The sequence below is a fragment of the Eumetopias jubatus genome, unplaced genomic scaffold (assembly GCF_037043125.1).
Source record: "Eumetopias jubatus isolate StellerSeaLion01/CBP00866 unplaced genomic scaffold, mEumJub1_p1.0 scaffold_5, whole genome shotgun sequence".
Taxonomy (NCBI): Eukaryota; Metazoa; Chordata; class Mammalia; order Carnivora; family Otariidae; genus Eumetopias; species Eumetopias jubatus.
The window spans coordinates 26,687,160-26,712,369 of NW_028274811.1; the positions used below are offsets into that span (position 1 = coordinate 26,687,160).

General features: G+C 40.0%; 2 protein-coding genes and 1 pseudogene across 2 annotated transcripts in view; 1 reads left to right on the top strand and 2 right to left on the bottom strand.

Annotated features, from left to right (window-relative positions):
* Window positions 1-1,255: 1,255 nt before the first annotated feature.
* On the bottom strand, window positions 1,256-24,717 carry ZCCHC10 (zinc finger CCHC-type containing 10). The gene is made up of 4 exons (XM_028103602.2): window positions 24,655-24,717; window positions 6,830-6,994; window positions 3,907-3,948; window positions 1,256-3,268 (listed from the first exon to the last, which is right to left on the bottom strand). The coding sequence occupies exons 1-4, from the start codon at window positions 24,693-24,695 to the stop codon at window positions 3,001-3,003; spliced, it is 516 nt and encodes a 171-aa protein (XP_027959403.1). The 5' UTR covers window positions 24,696-24,717; the 3' UTR covers window positions 1,256-3,000.
* On the bottom strand, window positions 22,067-22,350 carry LOC148164306 (signal recognition particle RNA; annotated as a pseudogene).
* HSPA4 (heat shock protein family A (Hsp70) member 4) overlaps window positions 24,678-25,210 on the top strand; it is a 71,152-nt gene continuing 70,619 nt past the window's right edge. Inside the window, exon 1 of the mRNA XM_088023261.1 lies at window positions 24,678-24,826. Within this exon, the coding sequence (XP_087879387.1) occupies window positions 24,678-24,826 (149 nt within the window). The remainder of the gene's footprint in view (window positions 24,827-25,210) is intronic.

A 25,210-nucleotide genomic window follows, 5' to 3' on the forward strand; every position in this document is an offset into this window, starting at 1 on the left:
TTGCAAAACATCACAGTAATAATTGTAGACGAGACCCACTAAAACTAGTGGGTGAGTATGCAGCAACAATTTGCATAGTCTCAAAGCATCTCCCCCAAAGTACCTATTAAGTAAAAAGGGAACTTTAAAAATGACAGAAACCACCTTAAGCAAGTAATCAAGGTCAACATAACCAATAATATATAAGACACACTGACATAAGGAATCCTATGATAGCGTGGATGGAGGACACAGCTTCATTGTTGTCATATTCTTCCAGAAAATATGACCTCAGTTCAATCACAAGGAAACACCAAATAAACCCTAATTGAGGGACATCAAACAAAACAACTGATTAACACTCTTTCAAAGTGATACGGGCATGAGAGACAAGGAAAGACTAAGGAACTGTTATTGACAGGAGCAGACTTACAAGTAACTGTGTTTTCTGGGTAATATTCTGGAACAGAAAAAGGACATAAATGGGTAAACTGGTGAACTAGGGTTATGGAAGATGCTAACATAAGGAGAAGCTGGTTGAGGTATATATGGAAACAGTCACATTTCTGCAATTTTTCTGTAAGCCTACAATCAGTTCAAAATAGAAAGTTAAAAGAATAAATAAAACTATGAAGTATACCTTCTTTGTACTTTTTTTCCATTACCAGGGCTAACGTGTGGCCTATAACCATATTTTAATTCCAGGATAAAGTACTAATGAAATATTTTGGAATGAAAACCTGTGATCTAATGACTTTTCTTGATATGCTTGTGGTTGAGAAATAAGACATTTATTATTATTTTTAAAGATTTTATTTATTTATTTGAGAGAGAGAGAGTGAGAGACAGAGAGCACGAGAGGGAAGAGGGTCAGAGGGAGAAGCAGACTCCCCGCTCAGCAGGGAGCCCGATGCGGGCCTCGATCCCGGGACTCCAGGATCACGACCTGAGCCGAAAGCAGTCGCTTAACCAACTGAGCCACCCAGGCGCCCGAGAAATAAGACATTTAATACATTTGCCGGGGACTCAACTTCCACATTTTTGCTTTTTGGCAGGACAGGGAAAAACTCTGTGGAAATTAGACTCTACTTTGCCATTGATTCTGTTATGACTGAACTGTGTGACTAGAAAAGAATAGAATTCCTACCTCCTGCACTTCTCCAGGAACACCTTGTAAGAGAATAGTAAAAATAATTAGAATTTGCTTAAATGTCCTTACCCTTAAAAGGAGTAAGAGCTCGTATTAAAACAGCAAAGAGATAATAGATGCTTAAGCTCGTGAGCACAAATGATGAATTTTATTTAATTGCAAGTGTTGCTACGTATGTACATGTTTCTCTTCCAGGTTTTTTAACTGCTCAAAAAAGTCCTTACGGAGATGACCAATGTTGTAAAATGTGTCCTAAATATTTATTAAATCTACCCGTCAATTGATATGTTCTGTACGGAGCCTCTGGAAATGATGTTTTGACAGTTTATTTACAATCACTGAAAGCAGATGGTTCTATAAAACATACAAGGAATTACAGGCTCCTCAAGCTTACAATATTTATTACATATATTTCAACATTTAAATAGAAGCCCATTTTTTCAAAAGCAATTTTCTACTACTTTCTCATAAAAATATAAAAAAGACAACATTCATAGTTTTAAAAACCCATATTTAGCCCAAATCAAGATTTTTCTACAAATGATACCTCTTTCCAAAAAGCTTAAAAGACATCACAAAATGATGTCATGCGAAACTGAAGAAGTTCACTATAGCAGAGAATTTTACTTTTAAGAAACATTGTGCAGTATTTCTCTTTAATCTTTCATGCTACATTTCAACTGTGTATATGCTATGTAAACACGCCAGATTAATCCAACTTATTTATATTTACGCAGTAGTGTCATATATGACCAGCTGCCATATAAATCATCATACAATTGCAAAAATGATAAAAGGCAATCTTTATGAAAGCTTAGAAAAGCTTAATAAAAGGCAACCAACATCACCCTAATTTTCTATTAAAACTACCTCTCTTCCTAACTTTCTTTTCCTCTCCTACCTTTTATAGCGTAATAACACACAAAGATATTTGTATCACTTTTACCTTAAGTTAGGCTTTTTTAAATGACTCTTTTCTGACACACAGCATTTATCAAAAGGCACCAAGAGATTAGACTCCTAAGTAGTTTCAGAATTTTCGTTCCTTTTTAGGTTCCTCCAGATTAATTTTCCTCAGAAAAGAGTAACTTTACAGGACACCTGGGTGCCTTATTCAGTTAAGCATCCGACTCTTGATCTCAGCTCAGGTCTTGATCTCAGGGTTGCGAGTTCAAGCCCTGCAGTGGGCTCCATGCTGGGTGTGGAGCCTACTTGAAAAAAAAAAAAAAAAAGAGTAACTCTAAGAACCAGAAGAAAATGAATAATATAACACAATAACTTGACATTTGTACCATCCAAAAGGTATGAAGATATTAATAGGTTCCTTGAGCTTTTCTTTTAGGACAAGAAGTCAGAATAACTTTTTGAACATAAACATAAAAATAGGGCACAGGTATTAAGAGGAACGCTCCTAATTGTGTAGTAACAATGTATTAAATCTTATATAATAACGCACAGCCAAAAGCATTAGAAATTCACTGCCAGATATTCTGATGCATTATCCTGAAAACATGTCTGATACATAGCACTAACAAATAACAAAGTATGGCATTTATTTCACAGGGAGAAAAGATAAGTTTCATCCCAAAAACAGATTTACTGGATTCAGCTTTAAGTTTTAGAGATATATATTAAAGATAAAAAAGAAAAACAAGATTTACCCTTAAAATAAAAAGTCTTTCATATATACATACATAGATATATAACCCATTATTAATACTCTTTATGCTCTTAAGATGTAAAACACTTAGAAACTTTTGAACTCCAGAAATTTTGACCGGTTAATCTATTTGGCCTTAACATACTGTAAATTCCCTTTCGAGAATCACATTAATGTCCGCAGCCCAGCAGTCCAAAAGCGAGGGGCAATTCTATTTCTTTCTCTTCTTCTTTGGTGGCTCGTCCTCAGAGCTGCTCCCTGTGCTGGTGCTGCCGCCACTGGAAGAACTGGAATCGGAGTCTGAATCGGAGGACGAGGAGGAGCTTGTGGAGGAGGTTGAAGATGATGAACTGGAGGAGCTTTCGTCGGTGTCACTGTCCTCTGAGGAGGACGAGGTAGATGTGTCTTCACTGTCGGATGAGGAATCACTGGCTGAACTGTCACTGCTGTCGCTACTGGAACTGGTTACACTCTTCGACCTATTAAGACAGCGAGGAGTTAGTGATACGCACGGGAAGCTGACATTGAACAGAACGGTCAAAAGCAACTGTACGGGCAACCCACATGCACATGCTGAAGCTGTGCACGCGGGGGACTGCGTAACTGGAGAAATCCTGCGGCAACCACAACGTCTTCTACTTTCGCAATCTAACTCTCTTGGACGGAGTTAAGCGTTCCTACTCTATTATGCTCCAGAATGAATAATGTTAGAATAAAGTTGCAGTGTAACAACTGGGTTTACTTAAACCTCAGGTAGCATGGTAAATGTTTCATAATCTTTACTTTGAACCAGGTAGAGCTGCTCAACAATTTTTTTTTTTACCAGTCTAATAATAGTTCCCATTCTAATACAATAAGAGAGATTTTTAAGAGACATTATTTACTATTTCCAGGTATAAAGCCTCTGGAAAGTTGGAGAAAAAGGAGAAATGAAGGTAGTATGTTCCAGTCAGGTAAAGAGAGGAACATATCAGGAAATAAGGATGATACTTAATCATGAATTACAAACAAGAGACTTCAGATCCAAACTTTATCACTATTATTTTAAATCACTCTTCCCATCCCTCCCACTAGTTATTATTTATTAGCCATATAAAACTCCTAAAGCCACACATACCTTTTTTTCTTGGTCTTCCTCTCTGTATTAGTTTCTCCAATGCTGATAAACATGAGGGGGAAAAAAGTTCCTGTTAATAGAGTGATTATACACAGCTCAAACCAGCCCTTTAGTTAGCCCCCAGAGTGTCTTCCATTGGAGAAACACCTTGTCTTTCGTGACATGTACAGAGCCCAGTATTTCTTGTTATAACCTGCCCCTCCCTCCCCCTCTCTCCCACTCCCTCTCTAAAAAAACCTTCTGAATCGAGTCACCATTACCAATATTACTATACAATTGATTAAAACAATATACAGGGATACCTGGGTGGCTCAGTCGGTTAAGCGTCTGCCTTCGGCTCAGGTCATGATCCCAGGGTCCTGGGATCGAGCCCCACATCGGGCTCCCTGCTCAGCGGGAAGCCTGCTTCTCCCTCTCCCGCTCCCTCTGCTTGTGTGCTCTCACCCTCTCCCACCCTCTCTAACAAACAAATAAAATCTTTAAAATAAAACAATATAGAAATACAGTACAAATTTTAATAATTATTACACATCAAAGTAAATTTATTAGAAATACATCTCTTAAAGACATCGATTGTTTTTCTAGTTTATGCATCCCTGGATCTTACTGCTAGGTTGCGACAAGGTTCAGCATTAATTCAATTCCTGTATTTAATTTTTATAGATTTAACCTAAGAAGCCTTCTTAACCTAAATAGGTAGATCGGAACAGAGTTTTGTTGTAGCAACGTCACTGTTTGAATATCTCCAATGATGTGGTCCACAAGTCACAAAGATGTATCATTAAAATATACTTTTATTTATTTTTATTTTTAATTATTATTATTATTATTTTGAGCAGGGGGAGGAGGGGCAGAGGGAGAGGAAGAGAGAGAATCTTAAGCAGGCTCTACACTCAGTATGGAGCCCAATGCAGGGCTCAAAATCATGACTCTGAAATCATGACCTGAGCTGAAATCAAGAGCCAGATGCTTAGCTGACTGAGCCACCCCACCCCATTGCCCCTAAAAAATACTTTTAAATTGGTAGCCCAATTAGGTCCTTCTTCAATTTTGCTGGGGAAAAAAAAAGTACAAAAGAATCTGCTTCCAATAATTAGAGCTATCCACTTTCTTAGTACAAACACCAGTATTTTGAAAAATGTCTAGGTTTCTACACATGAGGAAAGGGGAAGTAGAAGAGGAGAATGAGCAGGCAAGTTCTCATACAAATTATTTTTTGAAAAATTATATATATGAACACTGATGACTTAAAATTGATTACCTATCTATTCCTACATAACCTTTGAAGAACCGTCACGTCCACTAATTGGGAGACCACCGTCTTGCAAGTTCCCGTGTTTCAGACACTATTATACAGCTAACGTTCTGATGAAGATGCTGCTTCTGATCTGTAGCACTGAGTACACTGGGCACCTTCCTCTTGCAGTTTCTCAAACATGCTTACTTACCTAATTCATAGCAATTTTAAAAGCTTTATTCAAGGGACGCCTGGGTGGCTCAGTCAGTTAAGCATCTGCCTTCGGCTCAGGTCATAATCCCAGGGTCCTGGGATCAAGAGCCTGCTTCTCCCTCCCTCTGCCTGTGCTCTCTCTCTCTCTCTCTCTCCCTCGGACAAATAAATAAAATCTTAAAAAAAAAAAAAAGGCTTTATTCAAAGGACACAAAAGAGTAAATAACAAATTTCCAGTTACTCTCCGACCCAGTTCTCCTAGAAAGGAGCCACTATTATGGATCATTTCTGTTTCCAAAAAAATTCCATTATTCCTTTTCTTTTTCTTTTTTAATTTTTTCTAAAGATTTTATTTATTTATTGACAGAGAGAGACATGGTGAGAGAGGGAACACAAGTGGGGGGGGAGGGAACACAAGCAGGGGGAGTGGGAGAGGGAGAAGCAGGCTCCCTGCTGAGCGGAGAGCCTGATGCGGGGCTCGATCCCAGGACCCTGGGATCATGACCTGAGCTGAAGGCAGACGCTTAACGACTGAGCCACCCAGGCGCCCCCTTTTCTTCTTTTTTAAGATAAACGATAGCATATTATATATACTGTTCTCTACCTTGTTTATAGTCTAAGTATCTTGGATACTTATCTCGGATATCTTTCCATATCAGCTCTGAGAAAATAAAGGGAACTGCATCTAAAATGGACTTGGGAAACCCTGCAGGGGGAGCTCCCACACACTACCACTCATCATCAATTGCAGACCCCCCCACAGAGACCAGTACCTTGTTCCTCAACAGGAAGAAGCTTACTTGACTATCCCAGCAGGAGGGAGGAAAATTTTCTTCTTGCCTCACAACAGCAACTGCCCCAGTCATCCAATGAGAAGCTTGAACGCTCACTCTCCTCCAGTGGACTTTTCTTTAAAACAGCCCTTCCCAATTTCCTCTTTCCCTCGATAAAAGCAAGCTCCTGTCCTTTGTTCTCCGGACTTGCCTACGGTTTGCCATAGTCTGCTTGTCCTGGATTGCAATTCCTCTATTCCCCAATAAACTCATTTTGCTGGTAAAATAACTGGCCATTTTATCTTTACGACTGACAGCTCATATCATCTACCTCGTAGTATTCTGCTGCCATTTCACTGGCAGCTGAGTCAACAAAGCAAAGTGATTAAGAGCATGGACTGGCTGGTTCAACACCTAATCTTTCCGCTTACTGACACTGACAAGTAACTCAACTTCTCCAGGCTCCAGTTTCTTCACATGTAAAATGGGGAGAATAATACCTACCTTAATGGTACAGAGGTGATGGTTAAATAAGCTAATACTTGTAAAGAGCTTAATACAGTGCCTGGCACATGGGAAGCACTCATTAAACATTAGCTAATATTATAATTGGAATCTGGATAACCACCATGATACCTTTAGTTGCTTAATAAAGTCTATCGATAAAAAATACTCCTTTGGATACCAGAGGTCAACATACCTTTGTTGTAATAATAATAATCTGTTTTCTTTTTCTTTTAAAGCTTTCTTTAGTTCTGCTGTTCTTGAAGGCCTATGTAGGTATTTTCTTTTTCCTGTGCATTCATAAGTCCAATGTCCAAATTCCAAGCATTTCTGACATCTTACATGTTGCTTATTTGCTTCACTACAGAGCAAAAAGAAAAAAAAAAAGAATACAGGCCTCAAAATTTTGACTTGACATTTTCTACCCTGAAAGGCATAAACAACATGAACATTTTTAGGTCAAAAATAAACATAATTTTACACTTTCAATTGTTTACTATGTTAGATTTAGTCACAAGGCAATATAGTAAGTAGTCAAGAGCATGGACCTTGGGAGTTAGACCGAACTGAGTTCAAATCTTCATTCCTTAATTCCATTCCAGTAATGGCAGACTAGGTAACTAAGACCAATTCCTCATCTCAGAAATAGAAAAAACAGTCAAAACATTTTTAAGAATCTGCTTGAGGCATCAAAGAACTAACAATGGAGTGAAGAACAACCAAGCCAAGATATGGAAGAAAATGGAAATCAAGAGTAGTCAGTTCTGCATTTAAGTCAATTCTTGCTCTGGGAGTGTTTGCCAACTCAACAGGGTAACCCTCACTTACAACAAGCTAGGGAGACAAAGTATGTATCCAGAGTTAGGTCTCTGAAGAGTTATACCCTAAGAATAAACCAACTGTATACGGAATACAGCCCAGCTTGTAGTCATCTAGGAGACTAAGAAAAATCTCAATCCCTCCATCCCTGAAATTAGATTCAGATGCAGCAAGTAAAGACAAACAGATGAAAGAATTGGAAAGGAAAAAGCAAAATGGTCATTCCTCACTGATGACTTATTATGTACCTGGCAAATCCAAAATAATCTACAGACAAAAATATTTTGAAAAAATTAGAATTCGTAAGTTCAGCAAGATTTTAGATTGGGGAGGGCAAACTTTGTAAATCAGATAGTAAAAGTTTCAGGCTTTGCTGATCAGGAGGCAAAACTGAGGATATTATGTAGGTACTGACACGCAAGAGAGAAAACACAATTCCACAGATATTTTATTAACAAAAATATTTCACATAAAAGAGATTTAAAGGATGAAATTCTTTTGTAGAAGATAACATTCCACTCATGTGAGGTTAAAGTTCATGTTTCCTATCATCAAACTGATCATATATACACATGTAATTAACATCCTTAACTGGCAAGCCCACAAGGACAATCAGCAAGTAGGATTCAGTAAATGACTGTTTGCTGACCTCTGTATTAGATGTAAGGTAAACACATAAAAATCAATAGAATTTCTATATAATGAGAACATTTAAAATGAAATTTTAAAAGGTGATATTTATAATTTCCTGAAAAATATCAACTACCTACAAAGACACCAAAGAAAATACATACAAGACTTCTATGCACAATATAAACTACTCAAAGAAATTAAACATCTAAGTATGTAGCCACAGAGAAAAATATACCATGTTCATAGAGTGGAAAACTCAATAATGTAAAAATGTCCATTCTCCACAAACTGATCTATAGATTCAAAGCAATGCCAATCAAAATCCAAACAAGTTTTTGTGTGTTCTGTTGACGAAGTTATTCTAAAATGTATATGGAAATTCAAAAGGCCAAGAATAGCCAAAATACCCTTGTAAAGGAACAAGTGGGGAAGCCCTGGATTAAAAGACACTGACCTATGGTAAAGCTATAACAATTAAAAATGGGAAATTGGAACAAGGATACACAAACCAATGAACAGAACAGAATGTCCAGAAATAGACTAATGTATATAAGAACACTTGATTTATGACAACTATGGCACCAGAGACTGGTGGGGGAAAGGACATATTATTAATGGTGCAGGGACAACTGATTATGCATATGGAAAAAATGAGACTTAAACTCTACTCTTGAGGCACCTGGGTGGCTCGGTTGAGTGTCCGGCTCTTGGTTTCTGCTCAGGTCATGATCTCAGGGTCGAACCCTGCACTGGGCTCCGCATTCAGTGGAGAGTCGGCTTGAGGATTCTCTCTCTCCTTCTGCCCCTCCCCCTGCTCGTACTGTCTCTCTCTCAAGTAAATAAATAAATCTTAATTAAAAAAAGAAAACCTCTACTCTCCACCATATGCAAACATCGATTACAGACTGCTCAAGTAATAAATGTTTTAGAAGGTGGTATAAAAAAAAGTGACATGATGGGGTGCCTGGCTGAACTCAGTCTGGAAGAGCATGATCTTGAGGTTCTGAGTTTCAGCCCCATGTTGGGTGTAGACATCACTTAAAAATAAATAAACTTAAAAAAAAAAGTGACAGGGGCCCCTGGCTGGTTCAGTGGGTGGAGCATGTGACTCTTGATCTCAGAGTTGTGGGTTTGAGCCCGACACTGGGTGTACAGATTGCTTAAAAATAAAATCTTAAAAAAAGAAAAAAGTGACATATTTGACGTAAGAATTCTTAAAAAACAAAATACTAATAATCATAAAGAAAAAGACTATTAAGTTAAACTATGCTAAAATTAAGAATTTATTTTTATCAAGGCACCTGGGTAGTTCAGTTGGTTAAGTATCTGGCTCTTGATTTCAGCTCAGGCCACGATCTCAGGGTTTTGAGATTGAGCCCTGTGTCAGGCTCTGCACTTGGCATGGAGCCTGCTTAGGATTCTCTCACTCTCTCAAAAAGAAAAAGAAAGAAAGAAAGAAAAGAAAGAAAGAAAGAAAAAGAAAAAGAAAGAAAGAAAGAAAGAAAGAAAGAAACTGCTGTTCATCAAAATACACTATGAAGAGAGTAAGAAGGGAAGCCAAGAGGTTGGAGAAGATATTACAAATCAATAAGAAAATGATGGATCATAAAAAAATAAGACAAAATGGAAAATGTAAAGACTGGACAAAAATGGGCCTGGGAAACACAAGTTAACACTAAATATATAAAAAGTTGTTTTTTACTAATCAAAGAAAAGCATATTAAAACCCCTGAAGAGGGGCATTTGGGTGGCTCAGTCAGCTAAGCATCCAAGTCTTGGTTTTGGCTCAGATCGTGATCTGAGTCGTGACATCAAGCCCTGAGTCAGTCTCTGAGCTCATTGCGTAGTTTGCTTGAGAATCTCTCTCCCTCTCCCTCTGCCCCTCCCACTCTTGCATGACTGCTCTCTCTCTCTCTCTCAAATAAATTTTTAAAAAAACAAAATCAAACAAAAAACCCTGAAGGTACTACCTATCACATACCAGAAAGACTGAAATTAAAAACTGGCAATAGCAAATGTTAGCAAGAATATAAAGGAAGAGAAGACACATCCATTGTGGGGATGAACTCAAACTGGTACAACCATCTTGAAAAAAATTTACTGTAGTTGAAGAAATGCACACTCTTTGATTCAGCAATTCCACTTGTAGGTATTTATACAATAGAAATCAATGCAGTGCTATCTGGGTGGCTTAATTGGTTAAGTGTGTGACTCTTGATTTCAGCTCAGGTCATGATCTCAGGGGTGTGAGATGGAGCCTCCCAGTGAGCTCTGAACTGGGCGAACTGGGCGAACTGGGCGTGGAGCCTAGGATTAGCTCTCTCCCTCTCTCTCTTCCCCTCCCCAACCGCCACCCCCATCGGGTGTGCATTCTCAAAAAAAAAAAATAAATAAAAAACAGAATCAATGCATAGCTATACCAGATAATATGTGTAAGAATATTGTTCTCCTTTATGTAGCTCTTAAAATTTTTGAAATAATCGTAACCTTATAGAAAATTTGTAAGTACAGTTCAAAGAACTACTTTTCCTGAACCGTTTATAAGTTGCCAACCTGATGACTCATCAACTCACAATATTTTGTTGTATATTTTCTATAAATTAGGATATTTTCCTACATAACAATGTAACCATCAAAATCAAGAAATCAATATAGATATATTCCTACTATTTAATCTTCAGACCCCATTTATTTCATCAAATGTCCCAATAATGTTCTTTATAGCAAAATCTAGTTCAGCATTCTGTTGCATGTCATGTTTCTTTAGTTTCCTTTTGTCTAATGAGTTTCTTAGTCGTGTGTTTTTTATGACCTTGGCAATTTTGAAGGTTACAGGCCAGTTATTTCGTAGAACATGCTTCAATTTGAGTTGCTTTCAAGCTCACTCAGGGGGCTCTCAGTAGGAAGCTTCAGTTCCCTTTCTCTTGACCTCTTCACAGGGCTGCTCACAACATGGCTTTCCCCAGAGGGAGTGACCAAGACAACTTAAGAAAGAAATCAGTCTTTTATAACCTAATCTTGGAAATGACATACCATCCCTTTTGCTGTATTCTATTGCTCACACAGACCAACACTAGTATAATGTGGGAGGAGACTACACAAGAGTGTGAATACCAGGAGGCAAGGATAATTGGGGGTCATCTTGGAGGTCAACTACCATATCTGATATCTCTACATGATTAGATACAGGCCATGTATCTTTGGCAGGAATGTAATAGAAATGTGCTGTCCTTCTCACTGTATTCCTACCACATGACACAAGACTGCAATTCGTCTTTTAATTGCTGATATGCACTCTGATCCCTTGATTAAGGAGGGTCTACCAGAGTTTGCATTGTAAAGTTACTTTTTGTCCTTTTGTAATTGTGGTGGTTTTAAATTAATGTTCATATTAATTCTTTGATACTCTTCACTTCAAGAGGTGGAGCCCTAATTCCCTTCACCTTGAGTGTGGCTTAGACTTAGTGTCTTGCTTCTTCTAACAGAATAAAGCAGAGTGATGGAGTGTGACTTTGAAGATTAAGTCATGGAGCTGCCATGTCATGCAGACACTTAAGCAGCCTCTAGGGAGGCCCATGTGGTGAGAAACTGAGGCCTCCTGCCAACAGTCCTCTGAAAGAGCCATCCTGGAGAAAGATCTTCTAGTCCTGGTGAAGCCTTCAGATGACTGCAGCCCCTGGCAACATCCTGACCAGGACAAATAAGGGAGAACATGAGTTAGAACGCTCAGCTAAGTCACTCCTGAATTCCTGACCCACAGAAACTGAGATAATGTTGATTGTTAGAAGCCACTAAGTTCTGGGGCGATTTGTCAAACAACTCTAAGTGAAAACTAATATAACAATTAATAACTATTTTGTGGGTCGGTATTTGATATTATATAAAAATCCTGCCCGTTAAATTTTTAGTTCATTTATTCATCTATCAGTACGAACTCATATTTTTCTATTTTAGTCAGTGAATTTTATTCAGTGAGTTATAATCCATTACCATGATTTATTTTGGTACTTAATTGTCCTAGATGTGGTCAGTGGAAAGGAATCCTTTTAAGCTGGATTCCGTGTTCCTTTGACATGGCTCCATTTTGGGAGCACTTCCTTGCTTTCTGGTACAACAAAAAATCTGAGGCTCATCTCCTTTCCCTGTCCCAGCCTGAAATCAGACTGATGGAGCCCTGATGATATTTAGAGTCACATTTCTCTTTCCACTTAGGCTCTGACACCTCATATCAAATTATACGCCACCTCCCCTATGTAGATTGTTCTCTCCATTAGGGTGACAACTTATGCTAAATTGCTCCTGTGTGGACACCTTCCTCACCTTGCTTGGGATCTCACATCCTACACTAGGCCTTTCCTCCAATGGATGCCCTCCACAGCCTGCTGACACTGCAGATCACTTCACACACCTATGTGGATGCCTTCTTACCCCACTTCAGCCCCAATACTCCAATGCCAAGTCAACCCTCTGCTTGAAAGCCTACCCTGTTCTACACTACTTAATGGCTTTAGGTGTGACTTATTCAAGAAGGGAAGAGGAAAAACTATAAGAATGTTTGTAACAGCATGATCTGTAATATCCTCAAAACCGGAAATAGGGTAGAATGGATAATTTGTGGTACAGAATACAGTGAAATACTTCATAGTATTAAAAATGAACAAACTTGGGGTGCCTGGGTGGGTCAGGTGGTTCAGCGTCTGCCTTCGGCTCAGGTCATGATCCCGGGGTCCTGGGATCAAGCCCTGTTTCGGGCTCCCTGCTCAGTGGAGAGCCTGCTTCTCCCTCTCCCTCTGCCTGCCGCTCTGCTCTCTATCTCTCTGTCAAATAAGTAAATAAAATCTTAGAAAAAAAAATAAAAATGAACAAACTTTACAGTTTAACTTACATAGATCTTACATCTAAGAAGTCTGATTATTCAAAAGAATCCAAATTGTCTGATTCTGTATAAAGTTCAAAGACAGGCAAAATTAAACTCCAGCGCATAGTAAGATGGTAAAAGCACAAAGAGAAGCAAGGGAAAAATTACCATTAAATGCTGGGTCACTGATTACCTTCGAGAAGGAGGGAGGAGGTCATGATTGGCAAGGACCTTAAGGGCTTCTGGTATATTGGGCATTTTATTACTTGACCTGGGTGGAAGTCACATGGAACGTTCCCTTTATAAGAATTTGTTAAGTGGCATAGTTATGTTGTTTGAACTTTTTTGTACGTGTGATGTATTTCACAACAAAGGTTTTAACAAATCTCTTTCACTACATAGCAAGAGGCTCTTTAGCAAAATTATTTTGGAACCTCGTTTCTCTTCTAAAAGATGTAGTAAATACCTACTTTACTAGGTTATTGTGAAAATTAGATGAGACCATAACCACAGCTTATACTTACTGAATGCCAGGAATTTAGATAAATATTAGTTATGCATAATCACATCCAATCCCCATAACAACCCAGTGAGTTTGAAAGCACTATCCCCATTCTACAGACTGGGATGTGTATATATTATTGTCAATCTACATACTAGGCTAATCAATAGTCTGGAATAATGATACATGGCACTTTAAATTTTCTCATAACATGGTTGCACAATGAGATGCTGGGTTCTTAATTCTGATCTACAGCAGTCATCCTTTTTATCCTGGTGAACACATAATTGGTATTCAGTAAATGTCTGTAAAATGAATGACTGCTGAAATAGGCAAGTAAGTGTTTTAAGAGAACATATATTGCTTATAGTGGGATTTTCATTAGTTAATTCCTGCATTGTGCGACAGGTTCTGTAATCTGGACAATAATTCAGTTTTAGCGTATGTCCAAAATTTAAACTAATCCTAATTTGAAGAATGAATGTTATAAATAAAGAACTAAGACTATGTTGGTAGATATAGTATTAAAAGATAATAACGAAGACTCAGTTTTTTGCTTAGTAATAGTTCTTAAATTTCAGCAAGCAGCTGCCAGAGCCATGATTATAATTTCAGACCCTATCTGAATATGTAATGTCATAGCAAAAAAAAATTTTTTTTTAAAGATTTTGACAGAGAGACAGAGAGAGGGAACACAAGCAGGGGGAGTGGGAGAGGGAGAAGCAGGCTTCCCGCGGAGCAGGGAGCCCAATGTGGGGCTTGTTGTGGGGCTCGATCCCAGGAGCCTGGGATCGTGACCTGAGCCGAAGGCAGACACTTAACAACTCAGCCACCCAGGCGCCCCTGTCATAGCAAATTTTTATTTATTTTCTATTTCTATTTTATTTATTTATTTGAGAGAGAGAGAGAGAGAGCACAAGAAGGGGGAGTAGCAGAGCAGGAGAAGCAGACTCCCCGCTGAGCAGGGAGCCTGATGTGGGACTCGATCCCAGGACCCTGGGATGCCGACCCGAGTTGAAGGCAGACACCCAACTGACTGAGCGACCCAGGCGCCCCATAGCAAATTTTTAAGAGCATCAATAATAAAACACTCTATGGCCTTAATAGTAGCTTTTGAGGCAAAAAGAACCATTTAACATATTACACAATTGTACAATGCACCCCAGAAATAATAAATTCAGAAACATTAAAGATAACTTGTAAAAGCGTAAAATCATGACTCTCATACAAATACATATAAAACAAACACATGTCGGGGCGCCTGGGTGGCTCAGTCGTTAAGCGTCTGCCTTCAGCTCAGGTCATAGTCCCAGCGTCCTGGGTTCGAGCCCTGCATCGGGCTCCCTGCTCCGCGGGAAGCCTGATTCTCCCTCTCCCTCTCCCCCTGCTTGTGTTCCCTCTCTTGCTGTGTCTCTCTCTGTCAAATAAATAAAATCTTTAAAAAACAAACACATGTCAAAGGTTTTCTCTAATCATTAATTAATAAAGGAACCAGTAAGATGGTGTAACGGGTTCAAAAGACAATTCAAAAAACACACATACATATGCAATCAGGAATGCTGAAATGAATTTACAGGTAGTTAAAAACTAGTCAATAGCCACATTGCAAGAATCATCTGTAGCTCATTTTTATGGGTAAGAATCTTTTCTATCAGTTTTCCATACCTTACAGAGTTATAAAATAGCTCAAAGACAATGATGCATAGGCCCTCATAGAGTCACATAGCCAGGAAGAGTGGATTAGCTAAGATACCTAGTAATATTTATTTTGAAATCCATTTCAAAGCGTTTCACAATATTTCCTAACAATGAAACTATGATTGGTAGTGTTGGGAAGCCTCTCAGAATCAAGGACATGAAATCTTCTCCAACTCATAGGTTGTTTTTCCAATATTAAGAAACTTAATTTTTTTTAAATCAATTTTATTTTTGGGCACCTGGGTGGCTCAGTTGGTTAGGCGACTGCCTTCGGCTCAGGTCATGATCCTGGAGTCCCGGGATCGAGTCCCACATCGGGCTCCCTGCTAAGCAGGGAGTCCGCTTCTCCCTCTGACCCTCCCCCCTCTCATGTGCTCTCTCTCTCTCTCATTCTCGCTCTCTCAAATAAATAAATAAAATCTTAAAAAAAATCAATTTTATTTTTTTTAAAGAGAAAGACAGAGTGAGCATGAGAGCAAGTGGGGGAGGGGCAGAAGGAGAGAATCTTCAAGCAGACTCCCCACTTAGTGTGGAGCCCAATGCAGGGATTGATCCCACAACACCATGATACTCATGACCTGAGCTGAAAGCAAGGGTTGGAGGCTCAACCTGCTGAGCCACCCAGGTGGCCCAATATTAAGAAACTTACAACTTAAGATCCCATCTATTAAAAATATTATCCACCAGCTCTGTAGAGTTTTCTGTTGCTATCAATAGAATATTCACAAATATCTAAAGCCCATCTATGATTGACATGTTCTTTTTTTTTAATTTATTTATTTGACAGAGAGAGACACAGCAAGAGAGGGAACACAAGCAGGGGGATTGGGAGAGGGAGAAGCAGGCCACCCACCGAGCAGGGAGCCCAATGTGGGGCTCAGGCAGACGCTTAACAACTGAGCCACCCAGGCGCCCTTGATTGACATGTTCTAACCATTAGTTAACCACCCCTAAAAACAGTGATCTTCCACAGAGAGTGCTGAATGAGGCCAACTTATAATTTATAACTTTATAGCATTTCTTTCTAACCATGTGGATACCCTATTCACAATATTCCGTTTCTATATTCTAAGCTAAGGTCTAAAGAAGTGTTCTAATGGTACAGGCTTTTTATATGACATGACCTTTGATACCTAAGATAGTAGGACATGCCTGCTATATTGATGACCTATTGTTGGCGGAGGTAAAGAATGGGCACTTTGTATATGTTCTTTTTTTTTTTTAAGATTTATTTATTTCCACCTAGGCACCCCACTTTGCATATGTTCTTAACTGCTGGTAAGAATATAAGTTGCACCAACTTTCTGAAGCACCATTTGGTAACTACGAGAAAAATCTTAAAAATGTACATACCAAAAAAAACCAAACAAGACAGTATAAATGATGATTATCTATGTGGAAAATCCCTAGGAATCTACAACAGAGCTACTAGAACTAATAAATTAGTAAAGTCATAGGATACAAGATCAATTTACAAAAGTCAATTGTATTTCTACAAACTAGCAACTAACAGTTAAAACAATTGAAATAAAAAATACTACTACAATACTTAGATATAAATCTGATGAAAGTTGTTCAACACCTCTACACTGAATTATAAAACATTGGTGAGATAAGTTAAAAACCTTAAAAAAATGAATACTTTTTGAACACATATTCATGGGTCAGAAAACTTAAGACTGTTCAAGTATCCATTCTTCAAAAGCTGATCTATACATTCAATGCAATCTCAATTGAAATCTCAGCAGTTTCTTTTGTGGAAATTGATAACCTGATTCTAAAATGCAGATGAAAACACAAATAATCTAAAATAGTTGCAACAACTGTGAAAAAGAACAAAATTAGAGGACTCACATTACCTGATTTCAAGACTTATTATAAAGCTACAGTTATGACAGTATGGTGTTTACATAAACAAACAGATCAATGAAACAGAATAGAATGCACACACATACATGGGCAGCCGTTTTGTGACAAAGGTGCAAAAGAAATTCAGTAGAGAAAAATGTCTTTTCAACTACTGGTACTGGAACAATTAGATTGCGATGTGCAAAAAGACAAACTTTGAAGAAGTTTGCCAGTTTCCAATAAGATTTCTGAAAAAGTTACTACATGGTCAAGCAATCCACTCTTAGGTTATGTACCTAAGGAAAAGGGTAAACTCAGGGCGCCTGTGTGGCTCAGTCTGTTAAGCATCTGCCTTTGGCTCAGGTCATGATCCTGGGGTCCTGGGATTGAGGCCCACACTGGGGTCCCTGCTCAGTGGGGAGCCTGTTTCTCCTTCTCCCTCGGCCCCTTCCCTCTGCTTGTGCTCTCACTCGCGCTCTCTCTCTCTTGCAAAAATAAATTAATAAAAAAAAAAGAAAAAGGAAAACCTAAGTTTACACAAAAGACTACACAGGGCCCTTGGGTGGCTCAGCCTCTTTATTTTATTTTTTTAAAAGAACGAACACTAGATACTTTTTTTTTTTTTAAGATATTATTTATTTGACAGAGAGTCACAGCGCAAGAGGGAACACAAGCAGGGGGAGTGGGAGAGGGAGAAGCAGGCTTCCTGCTTGAGCAGGGAGCCCGATGTGGGGCTTGATCCCAGGACCCTGGGATCATGACCTGAACTGAAGGCAGATGCTTAAACGGCTGAGCCACCCAGGCGCCCCTATTTTTTTTTTTTTTTAAGATTTTATTTAGTTATTTGACAGGGAGAGACAGCAAGAGAGAACACAAAGCAGGGGGGATGGGAGAGGGAGAAGCAGGTTTCCCGCCTAGCATAGAGCCCGATGTAGGGCTCGATCCCAGGAACCTGGGATCATGACCTGAGCCGAAGGCAGATGCTTAATGACTAAGCCACCCAGGCGCCCCCGAGCCTGACTCCTGATTTTGGCTCAGGTCATGATCTCAGGGTTGTGAGATTAAGACTGCATAAGGCTCAAGGTGGGCAGGGAGTCTGCCTAAGATTCTTTTTCCCTCTCCCTCTGCCCTGCCCCACGCTCTGGTATGAGCTCTCTCTCCCAAAACAAACAAAACACCCAAAACTATATGTAAACATTTATAGCACTTTTATTAAAAATAACCCCAAACTTGGGGCGCCTGGGTGGCTCAGTTGTTAAGCGTCTGCCTTTGGCTCAGGTCATGATCCGGGGTCCTGGGATCAAGCCCCACATCCGGCTCTTTGCTCCGCAGGAAGCCTGCTTCTCCCTCTCCCACTCCCCCTGCTTGTGTTCCCTCTCTCACTGTGTTTCTCTCTCAAATAAAAAAAAAAAAAAGATAACCCCAAACTGGAAACAATCAAAATGTCCTTCAAATGGCAAATGGATAAACAAACTGGTATATCCATACGATGGGATACTATAAGCAATAATTAAAAAAAGAAGAATGCACCTTTAATACATGCAAGAACTTCAGTGGATCTCAAAGAAATTAACCAAGTGAAAGATGCTGGACTCAAAAGGTTACACATTGATTCTACTCATACAACATTCTGGAAAAGGTAAAATCACAGGGACAGACAAAAATCAGTGGCTTTCAGAGGGTGGGGTAAAGGGTTTACTTACAAGGCTTGTGAAGAAATTTTTCATGTTGAAATTGTTCTATATCTTGATTTTGGTGGTGGTTACATGACTATAGGTTATCTGTCAGAATTCATAGAACTATACATTAAAAAGACTAAATTTCGGGGGCCTTGGCTCAGTTGGTAGAGTATGCAACTCTTTATCCTGGAATTGTAAATTCAAGCCCCATGTTGGGTGGAGAGATCATTAAAAAATTTAAAAATCTTAAAAAAAAAATAAAAAGAGGGTGACTCAGTAGGTTAAGCATCCAATTCTTGATTTAGCTCAGGTCATGAACTCATGGTCATGAGGTAGAGCCCCACCATCAGGCTCTGTGATGGGCATGGAGCCTGCTTAAGATTCTCTCTTCCTGGGCCACCTGGGTGGCTCAGTCAGTTGAGCATCTGACTTTAGCTCAGGTCATGATCTCCAGGTCCTGGGATGGAGCCCTACACTGGACTCCCTGCTCAGTGGGGAGTCTGCTCCTTCCTCTCCCTCTGTCCCTCCCCTGCTTGTGCACTCGCATGCTCTCTTTCTCAGATAAATAAAATCTTAAAAAAAAAAAAAAAAGATTCTCCCTCTGCACCACCCCCACCCCCGCTCGTGCACACATGCTCTGTCTCTCTTTCTCTCAAAAATAAATATGTGCAATGAATTTTGCTAAATGTAAATTAAATATCAGTAAACCTGGTTTTAGAAAAAGTCTATACATTTAACCCAGAATAATGGATATATGCAAAAATTTAGTTGTATATTTATTATAGGAAGTACAATATGGTTTATAAGAGTAAACCTGATGGAAACTACACTTACAGTGAGCACAGCATAATGTATAAAGTTTTGGAATCACTATGTTGTACAACCGAAACTAATGTAACGTGTCAACTATACTCAAAAAAAGAAAAAAAAAGGTAAACTTAACTATCCAACCGCAAAGGAAATGTTATTTCCACTAACATTATTTTCTAATAACAAAAAGTTATTGTGCTATTGTTTATCCATAAGGAACACTATGAGGCCATTTAAAATATTAAAAATGGCCTGAAAGGTTATACATTAATATGTAAAAATGATTATCTTTGGGATAGGGTTATAATATATTTTGTTAGCTGTATTCTCTAACTTGCCTACAATGAACATGGACTGCATGTGAAGTCATAAAACAAGTTGTAAAAGATGTTTTTCAAAGGAACATATAACTAAGGAATATAGGAGAGTGCTAAAGGCCTGTAAGATTAATATCTAAGCCTAATATAAATAAATACCCTACCAAAATAAGCTGAGGCTTGTGAAAAGTATCAAGAACAACAAAAATTGTTTTGTGTTTTAGTTACATTTAAAGTACAAAGAACCAAGGGCGCCTGGGTGGCTCAGATGGTTAAGTGTCCGCCTTCGGCTCAGGTCATGATCCCAGGGTCCTGGGATCGAGTCTGCCGTCGGGCTCCCTGCTCCTTGGGAGCCTGCTTCTCCCTCTGCCTCTCTCTCTCTCTCTCTCTCTCTCTCTGTCTTTCATGAATAAATAAATAAAATCTTTAAAAAAAAATAAAGTACAAAGAACCAAAAAAGGGATAGGCTCATTATTTGGGGTGCTAGGCGAATACATCACCAATGTTAAATTATAGGCTGAGAGTACAAGCAGGATTATTTTTATTTTGCTTCAATCTTCACTCAAACACAATGATATGCGGAATGAGAAGAGTAGAACTGAACCTCAAGATAGTGAGGGGTGTGTAACAGAGTGCTTTTATCCACTCTGAATGTGTTTAAGTCACAATGGCCCAAGTGACTGCTCCCCAACATACCAGAGATTTTCCAGGTGAGTTGACTATACTGCTGCTGGTAATCTGAGAGACCCTGGCGAACAGGAGTGGTGCTGAAAGACTAGAAGTAGGCACATGCAGTTTTGATTTTCAAAGTGGGGAGATAGGTAGATTCCACAAACTAGAGCAGTGAACTTGACATTCATTCTAGGCAAAATTCTGGCTGGATTTATTAAATCCATTCAGAAAGAAAAGCCCTGATCACTAAGTATCAAATCATTACAGATTAATACTCTTACTGGCTTTTGGGAATTTGTATGTCAATAAGGCATCTTGGAAAGTCTCTTAGAATATCCATGTGAACAAAACAGAACAATTAGGTAGATCGGTTGAACATCCTGGACAAAAGACTACTGTTTTTTTGGTTTGTTTTTTAAGATTTTATTTATTTATTTGACAGAGAGAGAGAGAGAGGGAGAGGGAGAGAGAGAGAGAGAGAGAGAGAGAGAGAGGCAGCACAAGCAGGGAGAGCTTCAGGCAGAGAGAGAGGGAGACGCAGGCCTCCTGCTGAGCAGGGAGCCCAACTCGGGGCTTGATCCCAGGAGCCTGGGATCATGACCTGAGCCAAAGGCAGTTGCTTAACCAACTGAGCCACCCAGGTGCCCCACAAAAGACTACTGTTTAATGGGTTGACGTAAACGTATAGAGAGGTATCCAGTGATGGCCTGAGGGCTTGGTCCTCAGTTTGGACTTGTTCACCATTTTATAAATGACTTGGAGGACACAGATGTGCCTATTTATCCAACCTGCAGCTGACCCAAAGCTAAGAGGGAGGGCTAATACAAAGGATGACCAAATCAGGATCCAAAAATGTCTTGACAAGCTAGAACTCAGTGTCAAATCTAACAAGATGAAATTTAACAAGGGTAAACGTAAGTCTGACTCTTTAAGTCCAGAAGATCAACACCAGTACCAAGACAGGGGAAGTATGACTGGATGGTAATTCAAGTGGATAACACCTAGGGTTTTTAATTGACTGAAATCACAGTTTAGGTCCAAAGCCAGGAAGTTAGAAGGGATTAGGGCTTAGCTTCATAAATATTATTTTCCTTGCAGTTCAACATAAACTTTTGATAGATTTGAAAAATGTAATAGGCTACTTCAGGAGGTAGGTATGTCCTTCCTGGAGGTCCTCAAGCCAAAGTTAGATAATTCCCCTGGATGGTGAAGAATCCAGTGGAAGGTTTAGCAGAAGAAATGACCCCACATAGTACCAAGGTTCTACAATCTACTTACATATAAGTAGATGTAATTATAATTAACAAATGGAAAATAAGTTCATTTCAACTGATATAAAATTAACTCCCTGAAAGATCGGCTAAATAGGAAGTTCAAATTTAGGCTCTCTTTTTTCTCTTTTATTTCCTCCCTTTCCTCTATTAGTCCAAAGACTCTAAAAAGAATGCCAACAGTAATTTCTCACTTCGTATAACTAACTTAAAAATAGTTTAAAACTTATTAGGGGAGAAATATATAGTTTTTATAAATAAAGCTAAAACTCTGTGATGAACATAAAATGAAAAGTAATAGTTCCTCTTCTGCTTCCCCCGCCCCCAAATAGTCCCCAAACTCTACCAGACTCCCCTAACCTCTAAAAGTCTCCTCCAACTCCCTGAGGACTTACTCTGACCTGCTCCGTTTCCAACCTGGGCCAGTTCACCCCTCCTTAGGCAACCTGGTGGTCCCCCGCTCCCGGGAGGTCACCATATTGATGCCGAACTTAGTGCAGACACCCGATCGGCATAGCGCCCTCCAGCCCAGAACTCCTGGGCTCAAGCGATCCTCCTGCCTCAGCCTCCCGAGTAGCTAGGACTAGAGGCGCACGCCACCGCACCCGGCAGGACTTACTCTGTATACCATGACCGCTTTTATTATACACCATTTTGTTTTCTTGCCAACAAGACCAGAAGCTCCTAAAGGCAAGATTTCTTTTACTTCTGTGTAGCTCATGTACCAAATATAGGCATTCCATAGAAAAACAACGTTTGGGGCTGCCTGGATGGCTCAATCATTAAGGGTCTGCCTTTGGCTCGGGTCATGAGCCCAGGGTCCTGGGATGGAGCCCGGCATCAGGCTCCCTGCTCTGCGGGAAGCCTGCTTCTCCCTCTCCCACTCCCCCTGCTTGTGTTTCCTCTCTTGCTGTATCTCTCTCTGTCAAATAAATAAATAAACAAAATCTTAAAAAAAAAATAACCCACAACGTTTGTTGAACTTTCTGATACTTCTGAGATGAGAAATAGCAATATTCTTTAGATTGCTAAAAGTCTTTCACTTCATATTTAAGTGGACATTGCTTGGTTTTGCCATCCTAGCATTTATTATCTATCTAACCTACCTATCTAGCTCATCATCGGTTTATAGAGATCCATCCAATTGTGCTAGTAAAAGAAAGCAATCTGCCAATCAGAGCATCACAATCCCTTAGACATGATTCAATCTACACAAATGAGATGCCATCAAGTTGAAGGTGAGAGGATATAAAGGACCAAAAAATAGTACAAACATCTTGGGACCAATGGAATGAACCTAACCTATCCAAGTGTGGAACTAACACCCAAAAGAGCAAACCTGAGAGTTAGGGACTCTGGTGACATAATTTAGCACACCTATTATGTATTATATTCACTCCATTCTTGACTTCAGAATTGTCTGACTTTCAAGCTTTCTCCTCCACCAGGCATACTACCCTGACTCCCTAGGTCTTTATCCTGACGCTCAAGGAACTCTTTTCATCAGGTGTGAGAGGTAGAATCTGATGGAAAGAAGAGAAGGAAAGACAACAAAAAAAGAATAAAAAACAGAAATGTAAAAAGAAACATACACATATGCAAGCTGACTATGAGTGATATATTATGGACTTGCAAATGGTAACAGCATGAAATGCTAAAAGAATGAGAAAATGGAGATTTTCGGGTGTGCACGTTGGTAGAAAAAAACGCTTTACAGGAAAGGGGCATGTAGGATGCTATCTGCATTACGTGTCCATGGCAAACCTCTTGTGCCACTCTCTCTTGGTCATTAGCCACAATAGCCAACTTTCAGTTCTTAAAAACTAAAGTTCTTGGGAAGCCTAGGTGGCTTAGTCAGTTGTGTGGAGGACTCCCCGATTTCGGCTGAGGTCATGATCTCAGGGTTGGGGATCAAGCCCCATGCTGGGCTCCAAACTGGCTGTGTAGCCTGTTTAAGATTCTCTCTCCCCTCCCCCTCCCTCTCTTCAAAAAAAAAAAGCTAAAGTTCTTTCCTGTCTGAAAGCAATTATGTCACTGTCTGATGCTCTTTCCCCAAATCCTCTCACCACTGGCTCTTTTCTCACACTTCCAATCTCTGTTCAAATGCCACCACTTCAGAGATGTCTTTCCAGGCCAACCAATCTAACCTGGGCCTTTCTTTCCATCACCTCTTACTTCCTTCAAAGCTCTTAACACCAACTCTATTTACTTAAAATGTTTAGTTTATAGACTCTTTACCAATGGAATGTAAGTTCCCTGAAAGCAGGGATTCTTGTCTTGAACACCTCTTTTTCTTTATACCCAAATTCTGGCAGAGAGCGACAGATAATGAATAAATTATTATTTATGGAAGAGAATGAATGACAGAGAGAAAATAACTTGGGAGGAAAATCGGCGTTGTAGTCAGGCTATTCCTAGGGAAGGCGATAGGAAGGGGGGCAGGAAAAGCCAGCTGGGTTGGAGACTGCATAGGGAGCTCAAGGTTTACGTCGGTGAGAGTGGAAGGTGTCGGATCAGGGCTTCAGGTTTTCCCCTGGCCACCCGAAGGGTGGGCGGCTGGGTGGTCAAAGGGGCATACGCCACTTAGTGCCCAATTCCTGGGCGTCCCCTGTGCGGAAAGCAAACGCTAGGCTCTCTTCAGACCCCCCCCCCCTCACACCCACCCCACAACCTAGGTCCCGCCCCGTGGACCTTACGCAGTTGTCTACCACGCAATCACTAGCCCGTGGGCACCAAACTTATGACCCGGGCGGAGCCCCTGTGGAGCAGCAACAAGTGAGAAACGACCACCCTCCGCCCGTCCACACAGAGGATCCGATACCTGCCCCGCATCCCGGCCCGGGCTCACCCGCCGGCTGACGTGCTTCTCCCCGCCCCCAGCCCTCCCCGCGGCCCTACTCGGGCCCTCACTTACGCTTGTCTCCGAGCTATGAGCCGATGCATGGGAGTCGCCATCTTAGCGCGGCTGAGAACTGCCGCGCTGGGTTTTGGGAAACTCCTCGGAAGGGGCGGGGACTTCGAACCTTGCGTCCGCCTCCCTGGGCGGAGCCAGTCCGGCCTCGGGGGCTTCTGGGGCAAATTTTGGGGTAAGCCCTGGGTGGGTAGGTGGTAGGTCTTGTCCCCTGTGTAGTTCTGTAGTTGAAGAAAGAGGAATGAGGCCGGTTGTCTCACATGAACAGGCTTTTGAAGGATGAGTACAAGGTATACTGCGTGAAGAGGCAGGGAGAAACATTTTCAAATGAGGGAAATATGTATACATATATACATAACTATGAATAAAACTGTGCAGTGTTCAGGAAGCAGTCTGGAAAGCAAAATAAAAAGGAATGAATTGAGCAAGATTGGGACCATAAATTGAAAGACTGACTTTAGTAAACCATATAGTGCAAATATGTTAATTATTTCTGTATGTATTTCATAGGGATGGTTAAGGACCAAATGACACTATGTAACTAAAGCTACTTTGTCTA